At 44.9% G+C, this 14703-nt stretch overlaps 1 protein-coding gene across 1 annotated transcript in view; it reads left to right on the forward strand.

Annotated features, from left to right (window-relative positions):
• Nucleotides 1–14703, forward strand: part of LOC146080733 (uncharacterized) — a 535728-nt gene that overhangs the window by 226747 nt on the left and 294278 nt on the right. Inside the window, exons 16-17 of the mRNA XM_083188326.1 lie at nt 10871–10918; nt 13586–13645. Coding sequence (XP_083044452.1) covers nt 10871–10918; nt 13586–13645 — 108 coding nt within the window. The remainder of the gene's footprint in view (nt 1–10870; nt 10919–13585; nt 13646–14703) is intronic.

Genomic DNA, 14703 nt, shown 5'->3' on the forward strand with positions numbered 1-14703 from the left:
TTCACTCACGAATACCCCTTTTACACCAGAGGTTGGACCCGGGATATTGCCGCTCCAGCCCGGGCAGGGCATGGTGTAAATGGGCTGAAAAAAAATAACACGGGTACTGTTTCCCGGGAATCTGACCCGGCAAATGTTCAGGGTCGGACACTGGGCTTATCCGGGGCTCAGGGTGGTGTAAATGGTCATTATCTGGGTTATTTGGTGGGTAGAGGGACGCGAAGAGCTGATTGGTGCTTCTGCGGCTCTGGCAGATGATGTAATCTGCTGGAGACCCGCAAACTCCACACTGTGTTTACAGCCTCATCTGCTGCAGCACACACTGGCTGTCACGCAGTGTGTTCCAACTCTCAATTGCTGAAAAGTACAGCACAAACTGCAACACAGCTACTCCGTCTGTCATCTTTGCTGCAATGCTGGGAGCAGAACCCACTCCCTCCCTTTTCCCTTTCTTGTGACCTCATCTCAAACAGCCCAAAGGTCCATTTTTAATGACACCAGCAAGGAAAGACAGGGCTGATCCGTTTTCAGTGTGAAAGGGCCTTACCCGGGAATAACCCGGATTGAATTGCAGTGTAAATGGGGTTTGAGGCAGGGCATGCCCTGGCAATTTCCTGTGTTCGATTTCCCGGGTCCTACCCGGTATTCTGCTCCCATCCTATGGAATGCCCTTCCACGCACAATAAGACTCTCCAATAGCCTCCAAACATTCAAGCGTTCCCTGAAAACTCACCTCTTCAGGCAAGCCTATAATGTTTAAGTTCTACATGCATAACCCTCTGAGGCACTTATGTATTATATAGCTACCCTTCTGGACTTGTAACTTGGTGGGACTGCTATGGTATTACTGGTGCCTGTCCTTGTGTTTCCCCCTATATCCCTATAGATTGTAAGCTTGCAGCAGGGCCCTCCTACCTCCAAGTCTGTATGTTGTTACCCAGTTTGTTTTATCACTGTCTACTATTGTAAAGCGCAACGGAATCTGCTGCGCTATATAAGAACCTGTAAATAAATAAATAAATAAATAAAAGTGGTAGAATGTGACTATGCACAAAGTAGCTGGGGGAGGTGTTTTTCTACAGACATACTGTGTACAGTAAACAGTGGGCTCAATGGGAATGAATACTGATTGATCATGGGGGTAGGTGCAGAAGCATGCATTGACATTCAAACTCTACTACAGTACACTACAGTATATTTCAGTGTATACTGTAGACTGGGAACAATATCATGTGAATAGTACATACTAAATACAGTATCTTTATAGCTGCTTGTGAGAATGAAATACAAGAACTCTGTACCTAAAGTACATACTTTTCCGAAAAGTTAGGACTTTTACCTGAAGTGGGAAATTTACTAGTGCTAAAAAAAACCCCGTTCTTTGTAATACAGTATGTAATGACAATAACTGTATCATGTAAATGGCAGCCTGCTATTGTTGTTTTTTTTGTGCAAAAGGAATTTGCAAAGCACCAAATAACTTTATTGATTAAAAATAAATAAAAAGTAGTACGTTAAAAAAATAAAAATAAAAAATTGTACCCCACTGTGGATCGAACCAGTATTGCTGCTAACAGTATAACTGTGTCTCTTACCACTAGGCCACAGAAACCTGTGTTTTTTAGTTGCTCCATTGGTGTACAATATACAGTCCAGTATGAGACATACCCGTAGAGTGTGCTGTTTTCATGGCGCAGTACAGCATAATGATAGATACAGTATCTCCTTAAATAATGTACCATGTGACAGTTTCCAGCATTAGTTAAGGTTAGCATGTATACCATATTTATACAGTAGCAATCTGTACCAACGACATGCATAACCGAAAAAATTGGACAAAATCTATAGTGGGAAGTTGCGTGGCAGTCTAACATTGCTTTTTGTAGAAGACTGTTTTTTTTATCCACCGTATTTATACCTTATAAACGAGCTTTACAGAGTACTGTACAGTATGTGTGTATTACTGTATACAGTATTACAGAACATTCCCATGACATGTACAGGCATGCGCTGTACTGTTTAGGAAAAGTGACATCTGGTGGTCAATGAGTAGTATTGCAGGATACAATTACAACATTACGTTACATTTCTAACGCGATTTATAACGGGACTATAGCGGAAGGAGCAGGCGCGATTCACATAGCGCACGTTATGCGGTACGCAGCCACGATGTTTGAGGACACATCTGTATAATGGGAATCACGGTGTGGGGCATATGTATATTGGCGCACGGTCGCTGTATTTGATGGTGCAGGTGCTTCAAAAATCTCACTCAAGGTACTAGTAGTCCTCGCACTGTTTGAAGCCCCGCCCCTGCTAAAGCTCTGCCCACTCTGCTCCTTCCCAGAGAGTTCATGAACCTATTTTTGTACAAAAAACACTGGCTGCAAGTATGGACAAGATGTCACTGCAGCTACGCGCATGTACACCCTACCGACTCGCAATTTACAGCATTGTCTCCCATCGCTTTCATGTGCTGGTAAGTAAGTCCATGGCTACAAGAAGGGGACCATGCCAGCATAACAAAGATAAAGGAGGTCACTACTCAGGTTTGGGATGTGAGAAGGGGATTATGGGATGTGTATGTTGGGGACAGTGGAAATAGGGTGTGTAATGGGAGGATTATGGAGCATATGTGTGAAGAACAGGGGGATTATAGGGTGCCTTGGGCTCACGCTGTTCCTATTTTGAATATGGGGGAGAGCATATATTTACACTTGGGCCCACAACTCGCTAGTTCCGCCTCTTGTTACACACCTACTTGGGGTGTTAGTACATTAAGGGAGGTTACTCACATCTGTGGATTCCAGATGATATTTATTATTGACATTATGGGGGAAATGTACTAAAATGGGAGTTCTATTTCACATGGGATGTTGCTATGGGCAACCAGTCAAATACTATCTATTCTCTTCTAGAAGGTTCTAAATAAATAAAGTAGATTTTGATTGGTTGCCCATAGCAAGATCCCATGTGAAATAGAACTCCCATCTTCGTAAATTTCTCCCTATAGATTACTCATTACTAGTCCGCCAACATGTTGTAACAACATAACAGGTGTCAGCTTAAGTAGTGGCCGCCGGTGCACAAACCTCTTGAATCCCCCCGCGAGCAGTGTTCAGCCTTTTACTCTATATATTATCATCTCATCATGATCCCAAAATAAAACTTTGGAGATTTATTAACAACAGTATGAATAATGTTAGAGATTTTTTTTCAAAATTTTAAAACTTTCCTTTTTGAGAAATTTTGATTTTGACCTTTTTTATTGAAACATACTGCTGTTTATAACTCATATGAAAGCCCATCAATTAAACCTTGTTCAACTCTTTACCTCAATTTCATCTTTGAGGGCATATTAACTTCAAAAACCAATGTACGTCAGCCTAAGAATAATTTCCCCCCCATCCAAGGGGGTGTAGTACAGGGGTCCGACAGTTGGGATCCCGACTGGCCGGACTCAGACAGCATGATGAGCGCAACTAAGCCCTTTGCGGGCTCGCCACGCTGCGAGCACGGTGGCTTGCTACGCGAGCCACCTATTCTATTCTCCCTCTCTGGGGGTCGTGGGCCCCCATGAGGAAAAATAGCCGGTGGCCGCTGGGAACCCGGCTGTCTGTGTTTTGACGATCTGGATCCTGGCGTCGGGTAAATGCCTGTCGGGATCCCGTACGGCACCCCATCCAAGGCATCAATAAATATACCAAATGCAATTGCAACATGGAATAGTCAGTTTGACACTCAGTGGGGAAGGTAATAGGGTGTGAGAATCCAAAACGGAGAGATTTTAGGATAGTTTATGCCCTACAGTAAAGCTTCTACACGCTGGGTGTCATGCTCATTGCCATGGGTTTCATGGGCAACCTGTTGATAGGGGTTTGCCAGGGGTTGCCTGTTGATAGGGGTTTCATGCACTGGGATGGATGTCATACTCATTGCCAGGGGTTTGACATTCTTGTGGCCAGGGGTAATGCTCGTTGCCAGGGATGTGTTATTAAACATTTAAAAAATCAAATGTTTATTCTTACACTGCAATTTTACATTTTTAATAAAAAAATATATATATTGAAAAAAGCGATGAAATTCCATTGACAAAGATGGGAGGGGGCATAGGCACAGATGGGTAGAAGGGAGGGGGCGTGGGCACAGATGGGAGGGACTGAGTCGGAGAGCAGAACGGCAGTCGGGGAGCAGAACAGCCAGGGATGGTTGAGCCTGGCTGTATGAAGAGGTAATCGGGGCCAGCCGGGGAAGGAGAACAGCCCGGACAGCGGACGCAGGAGCCAGGCAGGCACAGGTTCTGAGGACCGGCCACGGGCAGGATGTTGGCGGGAGCCGGATGCTGGGAAGTTGCGAAGTGATGAGTGCAGGCTGCGGCACTGCTGACACCTGCGCCCGGGACACTCACCATGGACAAAGTCATCCAGTAGAAGAACCACTGGACGAGCAGGGTCCACCGGTGCGAGCCAGGGCCCGGGGGGAGCTCCTGCTGCCGGTGCTGGGGGGAGCGGAGGACAGGGAGTTCCTCTATGTGGGGGACCTGGAGGAGTCCGGAGATGGGGAGCTTCAGATGGAGGAGCTGCTGCTGGAGATGGCCGGGGTGCCGGTGTCGGGGCTGCCCAATTACAATGTGCTGGAGCTGGTGCGGGGCTCCGGGGACAGTGTCCTAATCATAGCTGAAAGGAAAAGAAAAGTAGCGCATTGGATTTGCGGGTCACGTGACACCGCATCATACAAACAGGTGATCATCTCCATGACTGGGATTGGTCTAATATGTTTGTTTACCACTTACCATGACTACCAAACCTGGAAGTGTTATTAAACACGATCAGATATTTTGTTATTATGGGGTGTTTTTATATATTTATTTATTTTCTATGCTCATTATCATGCCTTCTCGTTCAGCTCTCTTCCCTTTTTATATACTGGTTTTGTACACCATATATGAATACACCAATGAACATAGTGATGTAATTATCACACATGTGCTGATTTGTTCAATTAAGGACAGGTATATAAACCATCCTCCAAGCCACATGGATATTCCTTTGACAAAGCTGCACCCAGTTGCAGGGAAACGCGTCAGCAGCCCTGGACATTGCCCCCAGCACTTTATTCCCCCTGGATCCGGACCAGCCACCCCCAGCGCTACAACCGCGCACTCCATTTGCTCCACACCACTGGATTCTAGTACCTTCACCCATTTTGGAGAGACACTGCTGTTATGCATTCCGAATGGAACAATTCCTCCTGGTGATTCAACTGTTCCACCCACTATCATCATACCACCAATTGGTACCTACCACGTGTTTTCCTTTGGACATTATTGGAGTCAGTCATTAACAGTGGTGGCATACAAAGGAACGGATCCTGTTGTTTTATTAACAGTGTTTTACATGTTTTTATTTTGATATTAAATGGTACTTATGTATTATCTGGTCTCCCATGTTAAATGCACCCCATTTTTTCATACCCCTACTATCCAACTACGCATGGAGTTGATTTTATATAGTGTGGCGAGCGCAGCGAGCCTCCGTGCCCGAAGCGTGGCGAGCGCAGCGAGCCCCGCGAGGGGACGCGGTCTCATAAGAAAAATGGGAGCCCAGATATTACATAAGTACCTATTAAATATTGTGAATGTTCATTGGTGTACCTGCGCTACTTTTTCTTTTCCTTTCACATATCTTTTTAAGGGACTACTCACCCCTTTCAGTAGCTGCTTCGCACACGCACCCCTAGCCAGCGCCCGGTTTTGTTGCCTGGCAACATTTGTCTTTCTTAATCATAGCTGTCAGACGGCTGGAAATCAATGGGTAGGAAGGGTCAGTGCTAACCAGGGGGAGTGGATTCAGGACGCGGTTGCGCCCTATGTACACACATACCATTAAATAAACATATTCTAAGCAATTTTACTGGATTTAGCCTGCATGCACTGACTAACTAAGCAGGCGATTCCGATGTGCGGGACCGCGCATCGGAATCGCTCAGAGCATACACACGGAGAGATCTTTGCTTACTTTCTAAGCAATCTAGTCAGATTGTTTAGAAAATAGCACAAATTTGCTAGGCACAAATGACCATGAATAGTCTAATTCGATTAGACTTTTTTTGATTGCATTGGGAGGAGGTGCAGTTCCTAATATGCCATGTGGAGTATTATGGGGTTACTCCATGTAGATAGCACTTCGTTTAGATATATTTAAATAAGTAAGGAGCCATTATCATGTGTCTGTTTGCTAGTTAATTATAGACCCAGATTGGAGTAACACTGGTGTCGGGGGTGCTGTAGCACACTATTACATTCTATCTAACACCCACTAATCTCTTCACTAGCACTATTTTTGGTACTTGTGTATTATCATGGCACCCATGATGTTGATCTTAGTACTTCTCATCGCATGCGATGCGATCCGATTTTTAATTGTACAAGCACCCTGATGGGTGCTTTTAATGTTAAATGCACCCCCATTGTCAACGCCACCCCCACTATCAACGCCAACCCGAAGCGTGGTGAGAGCAGCGGTACGCGTCCTCGGACCTTTTCATACCCCCAGTATCCACGTCGGTGTGGAGTTGTTAGATATTACTATGGTTCATAACCTGCGAATAATGCGTACTATTTCCCTTCAATCACTGGAATGATGCATATGCAACGCTAATCAAATTGATACCAAACATGAGGGGAAAAAAATTATGTTTTAACCTTAAACTATTTGTAGTGCATTTTAAGCTTAAGGTCCTGGCTGAAGGGTGGCTAGACTGCAGTCCGCACGCAAAGGTAAACCCGTCCCCCGGCTACGCAGCACAAGACCACTGACTTGGGGCATCTAGAGCAAGGGAGAGTTCTGTTTAGACAGGGGCTATTGTAATTAAGGGTGTAAAATCCTTTGTATGATGATTTGTGCAGGAGCTCCCTCTCAGCACGTCTGCCCTGGTTGCCAGCTAGGCCATGCCCCCAGAGTTGACATTTTTAGATAAGAATTGTGTGTTTCTTTTTTTGATCAAGGGGGTTATTCTGGTTCACTCCTTCTGGCAAATTCCTTATTAGATGGACAAAACCATGTGAACTGCAGGTGGGGTAGATGTTACTTCTGCAGAGAGAGTTAGATTTTGGTGGGGTTTTACTTCAAAGTGAGATCTATATTGCAGTGTAAAAATAAAGCAGTCAGTATTTTCCCTGTACAGAAACAACATAACTCACCCAAAACTAACTCTCTGCACATGTTACATCTGCCCCCAACCCCCCCCCCCCCGTAGTGCACTCGGTTTTGTCCATCTAAGATGGAATTTGCCAGAAGGAGTGAACCAGAATAACCCCCAAAGTGATGATGCTATTCTGTAAATGCTGCGGTTGTTTACACTTGTGGAGCGATAGTGCTATGACTCTGTGATAAGGTTTTGCAGACAGTTGGAAGTAGTTCAATTGTGCAGACATGCTGGGAGGAATAAAGATTTGTATGTGTACCCAGCGCTGGACTAGTGGAGCTGCTGGTCTATTGTAACGGGTTAACGCCCAGAAAACCCAAATACATACAAAGCACAAAAAAGATTTAACAATAGACTAGCGCTATATGGAGACCAAATAAATGTATCTGGAATATGGAGCAGATTCCTGCAACAGAATTCTTCCTGGTGCTGAAAAACGATTAGGACTTACAATGAAATTCTAACAGGTGTTCACGTAGTGGTTTCTTTAGTGATAACTTCAGGGTAGCAGGAAATGGACAGCATGAAATCAACTTACATTTGCGTTCTGTCTCGCGTGCATAACAAAGGTTTCTTTACCAGTGGACGCCAGATGACAGGTGACACGAAAATTTATTCACAAGAAGTAATCCACATGGATCCATACAAAAAACGTAGGTTAAAAAGTGGGTAAAAAGAGTCCAAGAGAACAGTCAGTAGCTGGAACAAACGTGCAGCGGCTTCTCCCGTAGTGACAGGCGTGCTGCAGAAACGCCGGCAAGGGAGATCCGTGTGATGCCGCTGTGTGGAGTCCAACTTGCTGATACTGCTGAGCGGTCTAATCAACGCGTTTCAGATATTACCATATATCCTTTTTCAAGATGTGCCGCTGTGGGGACCGGAGGTGCTTTTAAGGAGGATCTGTCAGGTCACATGTTCTCAGGTACAGCCTCTATAATTGGACCTAGCCCGGCTTCAGATTTTAGAACATATTTCTATCTATCTAAAGTGCATAGTGAACATTAAAAGTACATATATAAAAAAAAAACATTAAAATACATACAAAAGCTAAAATGTATATTTATACAGAGTGAAAAATTTGCACAATAAAAAAACCAGCAGCTAATATACTTTATAGCAGAGTTTATGATTGCACTTGTAATTGTAGCGGTCTGACTGATATAGTGACTCATATGAAGCCGGACATTTGTGAGAAAAAAGACACAAATAAGGGGGGACATGGTTAGTATTGTACAAAGAATACCATATCCCACCACCCACCTTAAAGATGTTTATACAAGCCATTTGTACTCATAGTCTGCATTTAATCCTTTTGGGACCATAGTATTTAATGTAAAAATGCATTTCATTTCTGTCTTAGCTAGACGTTCTTCAATGTCATTTTTTCTCCAGTCAGATTTGCAAAGTTTAATGCCACAGAAGGATTTGAGACCCCTTATGTCACAATTGTGCTTCTCCTTGAAGTGTAATGAAAAGCTGTGTAGTTCATAGCCCTTCTTGACATTGCGGGCATGTTCTGCTAGGCGGTCCTTAAGATGTCCGCCCAACATACTGCTCACCGCAATGACATTCTAGAAGGTACACAACGTTTTTGGAGTTGCACGTGATGAAGTCGTTTATAGTAAAATTCTCATTATTAGTGTTGGACATATACTCCGTGATTTTTGGTGGAGTCTTGCACACTTTACACATAGAACAAGTGCCGCAGCGGTAGAAACCCTTAGACAATACCCTTGTAGTTCTTTTGGGTACAGTTTGAGCACTCCTAACAAGGATATTGCCAAGGTTATCCGCCCTGCGATACACAAACTTGGGCCGATGTCCTATATGTTCTTTCAAAATAGGATCCCTAGTGAGGACTCCCCAGTGTTTAATAATGAGTTTCTCAAGCTGTTTGTGCTGAGAAGTGTACTTGGTGATGAAACGTACTTCTTTGCATTCTGGCTTAATGATTTTGTCAGTTGGGACAATATCATGATTTTTATTATATGCTTCATTAATCCAAATGGGGTTATAGCCTTTCTGACAAAAATTTCCTTTCATAATGTCGGCTTGAGTCTCATAATCACTAGTGTTGGTGCAGTTCCTTCTAAGTCTATAAAATTGACTAGAAGGAATGCTCTTTATCCAATTAGCATGGTGATTACTCATGCTACTTATATATGAGCAGCAGTCAGTAGGCTTAGTGTAGTTTTTTGTGCAAATTTTTAAATTATCAACAAAAATGGTAAGGTCAAGGAAATTAACGGTAAGGGGACTAATGTTATATGTTAGATCAATATTTTGGTCATTATTATTTAAATACATACAAAAGTCATTAAGAGCCTCTTGACCCCCCCTCCAGACGAACAGGAGGTCATCAATGTATCTGACCCATAGCACCAGGCTGGCACTCCAGGGGTGATCGGACCAAACTTGTTGGTCCTCCCACCTTGCCATGAATAAATTAGCATAACTGGGTGCCAGCCTGGTGCCCATCGCAGTTCCTGCCGTCTGGAGGTAAAAGTCACCCTCGTACCAAAAGAAATTGTTGTTCAAAATCATGGCGATGCCTTCTAGAATGAAATCCTTTTCTATGCCATCTATATTTGCTTTTGTTAAATGGTGTTCCGTGGCTGCAATGCCATGATGATGCTGGATGATAGTGTAGAGGGCTCTAACATCGGCAGTGACAAGCTGCTGGTTTTTTTATTGTGCAAATTTTTCACTCTGTATAAATATACATTTTAGCTTTTGTATGTATTTTAATGTTTTTTTTATATATGTACTTTTAATGTTCACTATGCACTTTAGATAGATAGAAATATGTTCTAAAATCTGAAGCCGGGCTAGGTCCAATTATAGAGGCTGTACCTGAGAACATGTGACCTGACAGATCCTCCTTAAAAGCACCTCCGGTCCCCACAGCGGCACATCTTGAAAAAGGATATATGGTAATATCTGAAACGCGTTGATTAGACCGCTCAGCAGTATCAGCAAGTTGGACTCCACACAGCGGCATCACACGGATCTCCCTTGCCGGCGTTTCTGCAGCACGCCTGTCACTACGGGAGAAGCCGCTGCACGTCTGTTCCAGCTACTGACTGTTCTCTTGGACTCTTTTTACCCACTTTTTAACCTACGTTTTTTGTATGGATCCATGTGGATTACTTCTTGTGAATAAATTTTCGTGTCACCTGTCATCTGGCGTCCACTGGTAAAGAAACCTTTGTTATGCACGCGAGACAGAACGCAAATGTAAGTTGATTTCATGCTGTCCATTTCCTGCTACCCTGAAGTTATCACTAAAGAAACCACTACGTGAACACCTGTTAGAATTTCATTGTAAGTCCTAATCGTTTTTCAGCACCAGGAAGAATTCTGTTGCAGGAATCTGCTCCATATTCCAGATACATTATGCTGGGAGGAATGTGTCTTTTGGAAAATCTATGCTTAATTTATTTATGATTTGGAATCTCACAAGCAGATCACTGTGAACTCTTGCTTGGACAATATAACTATGCAGTTAATTCCAACAAGCACAATGAGGTTTATTATAAAAGCTTCAGTGTTTGTTTATCTGCTTTCTATATTTCTTTCCATTAATGTTGTGTCTTCACATTCTACATAAGTCTAATTTAGACTTTAGTTTAAGCATTCTGTTTTTTTTTTTTTTGCCTTTAAGGAAGATTACGATAATGCTACAGATGAAACTGGAGATGACGGGAAAGAGGTAAATACAGGTTGAGTATCCCGTATCCAAAATGCTCGGGACCAGGAGAATTTTGGATAACGGATTATTCCGTATTTCGGAATATTTTAATATTTCAATGATGTATTTTGAAGTATCTTGCATTTATGCTGTATAAACACATAATATACACACACATATATTTTATTACCACATAAAATACACACAAATATATTTTATTTGTTCAAAAAACAAGGTTTCAAAACGTGAAACAAAATGTGTGTACTATCTCAGCACTGAATTTGAATGCCAAGCAATCATTTTCTTGTACATATATAGTGCCAGTTACATATCATGTCCTCAGTAGTGCTGTTACAAATGTCCCCAGTGAGTTTTTAGCAAAAAAAAAAATTTTTTTCACTTTCTGGAATGTCCGTATTTCGGAATAATTCGGATAACGGATATTCGGATACGGGATACTCGACCTGTAATGGCAATAACAAGTGTGCTGCATGAGTAATATCCGGAAGTTATATTTAAAGAATTGCAACAAAAATATATACGGTACTTCTGTAGTTTCACGGCGCCGCCGCGCGCACACTCTGTCTCAGAAACTTGGCAGACTGCCAGAGGCTCTGATTAACCGTGCGCGTGCCGCTCTAGCTCAGACAGAGTGTGCTCGCGCCGCTCTAGCTGTACTGACAGCTACGTAAACAGCGTGGCGGCCGGGCAGCAGCAGCAGCGCGCTGCCCAGGCGCTGGCAGGTCACTGTGGTACTTGTAGTTCCACAGTGAAATAGGCAGCGCCTGGGCAGCGCTGACAACAGCGGGGGCAAGTGGACACACCCCGGGCACAACGCTGACGTGCCGGGGCTTGTAAAGTACTCACCCCGGCACACCGCTGTGTCCCCCATGTACACGCTAAATCCAATGGCTTGCAGCCTAGATCTAGGCGCTAATGCGCCTGGATTCACACTCCCTGCAAGCCGCTAAGGAGGAGGGGGGCGCCTGGATTTAGGCGCAAAACCCTCTGAATCCAGGCGCCTTGAGAGCCGCTAAGGAGGAGGGGGGCGCCTGGATTTAGGCGCAAAACCCTCTGAATCCAGGCGCCTTGAGAGCCGCTAAGAAGGAGGGGGGCGCCTGGATTTAGGCGCAAAACCCTCTGAATCCAGGCGCCTTGCGAGCCGCTAAGAAGGAGGGGGGCGCCTGGATTTAGGCGCAAAAGCCAGGCTCCCTGGGAGCCGCAAAGGTGGTTTAGCATCTAAATTTAGACGCTAAAGCGCCTGGATTTAGTTGGGTGGAGGGGTACATCTAAATTTAGACGCAAAAGCATCTAAATTTAGCTGGGTTTAGGGGTACACTATTAAAGCCCGTCCACAGTGGCAGTAGTCGACGCAACAGCTGTCGACTGTGTAAATCCCACTATCCACGCCCACCCGAAGCGTGGCGAGCGGCGGCGGTACGCGTCCTACGACCTTTTCATACCCCCACTATCCACGTCGGCGTGGAGTTGAGAATAGAATAGTGTGGCGAGCGCAGCGAGCCACCGAGCCCGAAGCGTGGCGAGCGCACGCGGATACCTTCACAGGTAAACGCGTCCCCTCGCGGGCTTCACAGGTGTCCGCAGCGACGCCGACACCTGTGAAGCCCGCGAGGGGACGCGTTTACCTGTGAAGGTATCCGCGTCCCCTCGCGGGGCTCGCTGCGCTCGCCACGCTTCGGGCTCGGTGGCTCGCTGCGCTCGCCACACTATTCTATTCTCAACTCCACGCCGACGTGGATAGTGGGGGTATGAAAAGGTCGTAGGACGCGTACCGCCGCCCCTCGCGGGGCTCGCTGCGCTCGCCACGCTTCGGGTGGGCGTGGATAGTGGGATTTACACAGTCGACAGCTGTTGCGTCGACTACTGCCACTGTGGACGGGCTTTAATAGTGTACCCCTAAACCCAGCTAAATTTAGATGCTTTTGCGTCTAAATTTAGATGTACCCCTCCACCCAACTAAATCCAGGCGCTTTAGCGTCTAAATTTAGATGCTAAACCACCTTTGCGGCTCCCAGGGAGCCTGGCTTTTGCGCCTAAATCCAGGCGCCCCCCTCCTTCTTAGCGGCTCTCAAGGCGCCTGGATTCAGAGGGTTTTGCGCCTAAATCCAGGCGCCCCCCTCCTCCTTAGCGGCTCTCAAGGCGCCTGGATTCAGAGGGTTTTGCGCCTAAATCCAGGCGCCCCCCTCCTCCTTAGCGGCTTGCAGGGAGTGTGAATCCAGGCGCATTAGCGCCTAGATCTAGGCTGCAAGCCATTGGATTTAGCGTGTACATGGGGGACACAGCGGTGTGCCGGGGTGAGTACTTTACAAGCCCCGGCACGTCAGCGTTGTGCCCGGGGTGTGTCCACTTGCCCCCGCTGTTGTCAGCGCTGCCCAGGCGCTGCCTATTTCACTGTGGAACTACAAGTACCACAGTGACCTGCCAGCGCCTGGGCAGCGCGCTGCTGCTGCTGCCCGGCCGCCACGCTGTTTACGTAGCTGTCAGTACAGCTAGAGCGGCGCGAGCACACTCTGTCTGAGCTAGAGCGGCACGCGCACGGTTAATCAGAGCCTCTGGCAGTCTGCCAAGTTTCTGAGACAGAGTGTGCGCGCGGCGGCGCCGTGAAACTACAGAAGTACCATATATACATATTATTAAATGTGAAATAACCTGTGTTCTTCATTTTAGGAACTTGCTTATTGTGACCCAGAAGAATTTACAAGCAACAAAGAGATTATTGATTTCTTGGTAAATCTTTCTTTTATCAAAATTTTCTTTGTCATTCTACTTATTAAATATAACAATACAGACATCTGACCTAATGAGCAGTTTAGTTTAAGATAATAACTGAAAAATATTGCCTTACTAATATATTCCGTGGTGTGTTCTACTTGTCTTTTGTTCTACTGTACATACTTAAATGTATGCTAAAATGAATGATTGAAGCCAACAAGAGTGCCCATGTTCTAGTATTTTCAACAGGAAAACTGTGTTTACTTCCAATAAGTTTTTAATATGGATATACTGTATGCACGGTCTGGCTGACAGAGCTACGATTTCTAAAAAAATATGCCAGATGCCATTAATTTAGTTGTCTAATTTCTAGTGGATGCGGTCATTTGGTCTACAGTATGATGGTCGACACTATTAGGTCAACATGGGAAAAGGTCAACATGAGTCTAGGTCGACATGGTTCTAGGTCGAAAGGTCATTAGTTCGACAGGGCATTAGTTCAACAGTATCTAGGTCAGGCATGTCCAACGTTGGCCCCCCAGATGTTATGAAACTACACATCCCAGCATGCATTGCAACAGTTTTGCTATTAGAGAATGCTAAAGCTATTGCAAAGCATGCTGGGATGTGTAGTTTCATAACATCTGGGTGGCCAACGTTGGACATGCCTGATCTAGGTCAACAGTCAAAAGGTCGACATAGGGTTTTCACTGTTTTTTGAGCCAACATGCGGTATGTCATGCCCAACCATCCACTATGGCATAGTGGGAGAATAAAATAGTGTTGCGAGGGGATGTGATGCACTTTAAACTTTGTCCATGTCAACTGAGTTGACATTCAGGTCAAAAAACAGTGAAAAACCCCATGTCGACCTTTTGACTGTCGACCTAGACATTGTCGAACTAATGACCTTTCGACCTTTTCCCGTGTCTACATTTTCCCATGTCGACTTAATGGTGTCGACCATCATGCTGTAGACCAAATGATGCTAACCCCTTTCTAGATAGGATGGATAGAAATTATGGGTATGGATCATTTGGTCACCACAGTGTTGGTCGACATGCATTTAAGTC

Source organism: Crinia signifera, chromosome 5 (assembly GCF_055691185.1).
Source record: "Crinia signifera chromosome 5, ASM5569118v1, whole genome shotgun sequence".
In the NCBI taxonomy this organism is placed as follows: Eukaryota; Metazoa; Chordata; class Amphibia; order Anura; family Myobatrachidae; genus Crinia; species Crinia signifera.